The sequence below is a fragment of the Sinocyclocheilus rhinocerous genome, unplaced genomic scaffold, assembly GCF_001515625.1.
Source record: "Sinocyclocheilus rhinocerous isolate Xijiao unplaced genomic scaffold, SAMN03320098_v1.1 scaffold371, whole genome shotgun sequence".
In the NCBI taxonomy this organism is placed as follows: domain Eukaryota; kingdom Metazoa; phylum Chordata; class Actinopteri; order Cypriniformes; family Cyprinidae; genus Sinocyclocheilus; species Sinocyclocheilus rhinocerous.
Window position 1 is genome coordinate 63,387 of NW_015624205.1, and position 4,886 is coordinate 68,272.

General features: G+C 39.8%; 1 protein-coding gene across 1 annotated transcript in view; it reads right to left on the reverse strand.

The window, feature by feature from the left end:
• Positions 1 to 1,637: 1,637 nt before the first annotated feature.
• Positions 1,638 to 4,886, reverse strand: part of LOC107739357 (leucine-rich repeat-containing protein 14-like) — a 4,729-nt gene continuing 1,480 nt past the window's right edge. The window contains exons 3-4 of the mRNA XM_016551454.1: positions 2,912 to 3,775; positions 1,638 to 2,568 (exon numbers count right to left, since the gene is read on the reverse strand). Of these exons, the coding sequence (XP_016406940.1) occupies positions 1,989 to 2,568; positions 2,912 to 3,775 (1,444 nt within the window). The 3' untranslated portion in view covers positions 1,638 to 1,988. The remainder of the gene's footprint in view (positions 2,569 to 2,911; positions 3,776 to 4,886) is intronic.

Below are 4,886 nucleotides of genomic sequence, written 5' to 3' on the forward strand. Positions count from 1 at the left end.
AATACGTTTTTTTATATATATTTTATTTCAAATACCATTTAAGTAACAAAAATGTTTTTAGTTTTGGTTAAAGCTGCAGTCCGTAAGTTTTGCCTCTTTGTCGCCATCTCTGTTTGAAAACCTGGAATTGCAGCTGTGTGCAGAATTACCTAGCTTGCGTGGGTTGTGAGTCGGCACGGCTCCAGCGCGGATGAATCTAATGTTCTGAAGAGTATGTGTGGCAGTCAGTCACAGCACTGGTGTGGATACTGTGAGAAAAGGCTATAAACGATCCGCTGCCTGCAGGATCCTCACATGCGATAGCCTAGTAGCCGGGACAACTTCTTTATGTTTACAGACATTATATGTCTATGATATTATAATACTATTATAAATATACATTTATACACCTTGCTACGTGTACTGCATTAGGCTAACCGAGACTTGTCATTTGCACTTATATATTGTTGCTCTTTTGTTAGTTTTGACTGCTTTTATTTTCCTCATTTGTAAGTCGCTTTGGATAAAAGCGTCTGGTAAATGACTAAATGTAATGTAATGTAAATGTTTTGAAGATGCCTTGACTTGAATGAGTTCATCTGAGTATCAATTTTTTTTCTGATGTGTGGAGTAGAGCTATAAATGACTGTGGATAACATAGCTCACATAAACTAGTTTCTGAAGAATAATGAGAAATGTTTGACCTCGTATAACATTCGGATCATTTTTAACCAAAAAAAGTTACAGACTGCAGCTTTAACTGTAATAACCCTGTACTGAAAAAAAAACCACTGTGGAGGATGTGATGCATTTAGAATCATTTTGTAATCAAACTGTTACCCTCTGAACTGTAATCGAATCAAATTGTGAGGCCAGTGAAAATTTACACCTGTATTGCACAGAAGAATAGTTAATACAGAGAATAAAAATGTAGATTCAAAAATAGTTTTGGAATTGGGTTAAATCATGAGATTCGATTTGCAGTATATTAATACTTAAACTATTTTGTCAAAGTATAATAGGAATGACAGTAAATTAAATGTACCAAGACAATAATATTTGTATGTGACAGGGCTTCTTCGTTCAAGATTTTAACGAAGATTTTTTCTTTTCAAGGTTTTACACTCTGCAACCTTTGACAGTAACACAACACACATTTGTACAAAAACACTCTTATTAACCCAATTTTGTTGTACTAAAATATATTCCAGGACAAATAATTATGTTGGAAAAGTGCATTGCAAAATTTTTAATTTACAGGTTGCATGGGAACCCTGTTTAATTCTGTGTCTGTGAACATTCATTGAACACCATAGTCATCAAAGGATAGTTTGCCTACAAATGGAAATTCTGTCTTAATGTTCTTTATGAAGTTATAAAATCATATAGATTATATGGAACGACATGAGGGTGAGTTTTTCATTTTCCCGTAAATTATTTAAGTCTTGATTTCCACCATTAGACATTGAACATTGTCATATTAAATTAGACTGGCGAGAAAGCAGATAATATTGAAAAGCATTTCACACATTATAGAACCTTAACATTTTAAATATTCACAAAAAATAAAATAAAACAGATTTTTGCCTGAAAAATACAAAAATTTGGGCTGTTATTATTATTTTGGTAGCATAGAAAATGCAGAAAGTCAACACGAGTTTAGTTAAAAAAAACTTTTAAGAGGTTACTTCTATCGGTGTTTGCCATAAACATTGCCCTATTACAGTATGATTTAAAGCAATAAAACAATACTTAATGAATAACAAACAAATACAAATCAAAATCATTTCATGTGAGAAGCTGCATACAATATAATGCAAAGGTTTCCACTAGCCAGCCTTTTTATACGATTGTGTGTATAAGCTAAGGTTTGTTGTTACTGAAAAAAGCTTGGCAACCACAAGTACATTCCCCATGAGGGGTTAAAACATAATCTGAGAGTACTAGTTTAAGCATAGTTTTGATTGTCACATACTTATTAAAATAGTGAGCTCTGGGACATTCACCCTCTATTCATCCACAGTTAAGTCTGGGCTATAGTTTAGAAGGTCAGAGGTCACAAGAAGGTCCCTGGATCGTCCTCTCAAGTTCAGAACCTCTTCCAGTAACCTCAGAGTCAAGTCCCTGCCCTCAGACTCCTCTAGCAGAGGCCAATCCAACAGCTGAGCACTGGAGGGGAGAGCCGGCAGACCAGGCTCATATTCCTCTAGTGGATTGGGATAGAGCAGCAGACGAAGAGAAGGGATTCCTGCCGCTGTACGGGCCAGGCAAAGCAGTCCCGTTCTAGAGAGCGGGTTTAAGGCCAATCTTAATCTACGTAAAGCCTGACAGCTGGACAGGGAGGGAAGAAGAGCACTCAGGAGAGTGTCTGAGAGGCCACAACCACAAAGTGAAAGCTGGCACAGAGAGTTTTCGGCTTGAGCTAAGAGACGGCGCAGAGAGGGCAGGGACGATTCATCAAGCCAGTTCTCACTCAGGTCAAGTTCTCTCAGGAATGGAGCATGCTGGCTGCAGGAGAGGTAGGCCAGGTCCGTGGAGGTCAGGCACAGGTATGGCAGCTTCAGCACCTCCAGAGGCTGGGAAAGAGAGCTGCAAACAGAAAAAAAGAAGATTTAAACATGTGCCAAGTTCACAGAAATGTTGCTTTCATAGGGTTTTGAAAAACTTTCATACATTGTCAAGCAAGCTGTCAAATTAATGACTCTAAAATATCAAACAAACATACACCAAAAATATATAAAATATTGCAATCTATTCATCATTGCATGTATGAACTGCATTTTTTGAATTAAAAAAAAAAGTTTTCAAAGTTATTGATCCTCCTACTAAATTAATGAAGTGTGTGTGTGTGTGTGTGTGTGTGTGTGTTGTAGGAGTGTATGAGTGGACATGGCAAATACAGTTGTTTAATCCCACATGTGTATGAATGTACCTGAGCAGCAGGCGCAGGTGTCCCGGCAGTCGGAGTGCAGTCAGGCATAATCTCTTTAGTTTCTTCAGTGAACCCAGTCCTTTAGACATGTCCTGAAGTGCCCCCTGCTGGCCAGGCTGTGTGCGCTGTAAATCCAAGTTACAGTAATGCAGTCTCAGAGAGTGCAGCTGAGGAAAGGGTGCTAACAGTGGAAGCAGCATAGCCAGGCCTGACACCCCAAGGCTGGAGTAGCGGATGTCCACACCGAGGAGATTTTGCTGAGGCAAGAGACCCAACAAGGAAGCTATGGAGGGCGCTGAGAGTTCCTCCACGCGGAGGTAGTGGCAGTGGAGCCGCAGTGGACCTGGTTGACTAAGGGCATCACGGACACGCTCCCAGGAACGGGAATTGACAAAAAGGTCAGCCCTGACATGGACCACAACTACCTCGTCCCAGTCTTGGTCGCATAACCTACTGCTATTACTGCTGGTGTTTGATTTCCCCTCAGATAAAGTCTTTCTTCTCTGGATTTCCATCCTCCTCCTGACACCCAGTACTGACTCATCTTCTGGTAACATCCGTTCATTAGTTTTGCACTCCATCTTCTCTACTTCTTCCACTCCGTGTCCTCCCTGACTCCCTTCACCACTATTCCCGCACCCTACCTTGCCCCGGTCTCGTTTGATGGTGCCCCGGTCGCGTTCTGCTTCCAGTCCTCTTTTTCTCTCTCTTTCTCCATCTCTCCTGTGAGCCCTGGAGGCAGCAGCTCGAGCTTGTAGCACCATTGAGCACAGGGCAACACTGAGGGACCATCCACCCATCGAGTCCTCAACTCTCCCATTTTCACATTGAAGTCCACTGAGATCCAGCATCTGCAGGCAACACCTGGTAAAAGAGGGACATAGAGAGCTTGTAAGTAATGCTTAAATAGATATGAAAGACTCAATATGAACCAATACAAAAAGACAGAGTGATACAGAGAAAACAAAATGACTGAAATATATTGTATACACACATTCAAATTTTGTGCAGAATCTTTTATTCTTTATAATGTTCAATAAACGCTGCCTGCAAGTGCTATAAGCTTCTGTCACCTCTCTACTGCAATCTTGGCCCATTCCTTGCTTGAAAAAGCTTCCAGATCACTGGTAGTCTTTGGTTTTCACATAGCTACTGCTTTCTTCAAATTCCACCATATATTTTCAATGAGATTTAAATCTGAAGACTAAACTGAAGAACATTCTACGACTTATCCCTGAACCACGCTTAAGTAGATTTGGATGTATATTTTGGGACGGCTGTCCTGCAGGAAAGTCTATTGATCATCAAGATTGAGTCTTTGCACCGAAGGCATTACAATCTTTGCCAAAATGGCCTGATACTTCAAGGAATCCCTGATGTCCTTCATAAAGTGAAGATTTCCACTTCCTGTAACAGCAAAGTACCCCCATAACATGAAGATGGTGTTCTTCTGCTCATAAGCTTTGCCTTTTTGGCACCAGACATACTGCTGATTCATGGGTCCAAAAAGTTCCAGTTTGGTCACATCACTCCATAAAACACTCTTCCAGAACTCTTCGGGTCTATCCAAATGAATTTTAGCACATTCAAGTCGGTGTTTTATGTTCTTCTTGGTCAAGAGTGGCATTAGGCAAGATGTCCAAACATGAAGGCCATGCTTGTCTAGTGTTCTTATGCTCTGCATTGAAATGTTTTGTTTCCTCCTTTCATCAGGCCATCTTGCAAGTCTTTGGCAGTATATTAGTGACTTAAAAACAGCAGGGTTGGATAGGGGTTGAATAATTATGACAAAGCTGTATCCCATAACTCAAACACACCAAAAAAATCCCATAAAATTATATTTTGACAATTTTTTTTTAATTAGCCACTAAACTGTTATAAATGCATTTTTTATAACATTCACACACACACATATATATATATATATATATATATATATGTGTGTGTGTGTGTGTGTGTGTGTGTGTGTATATAT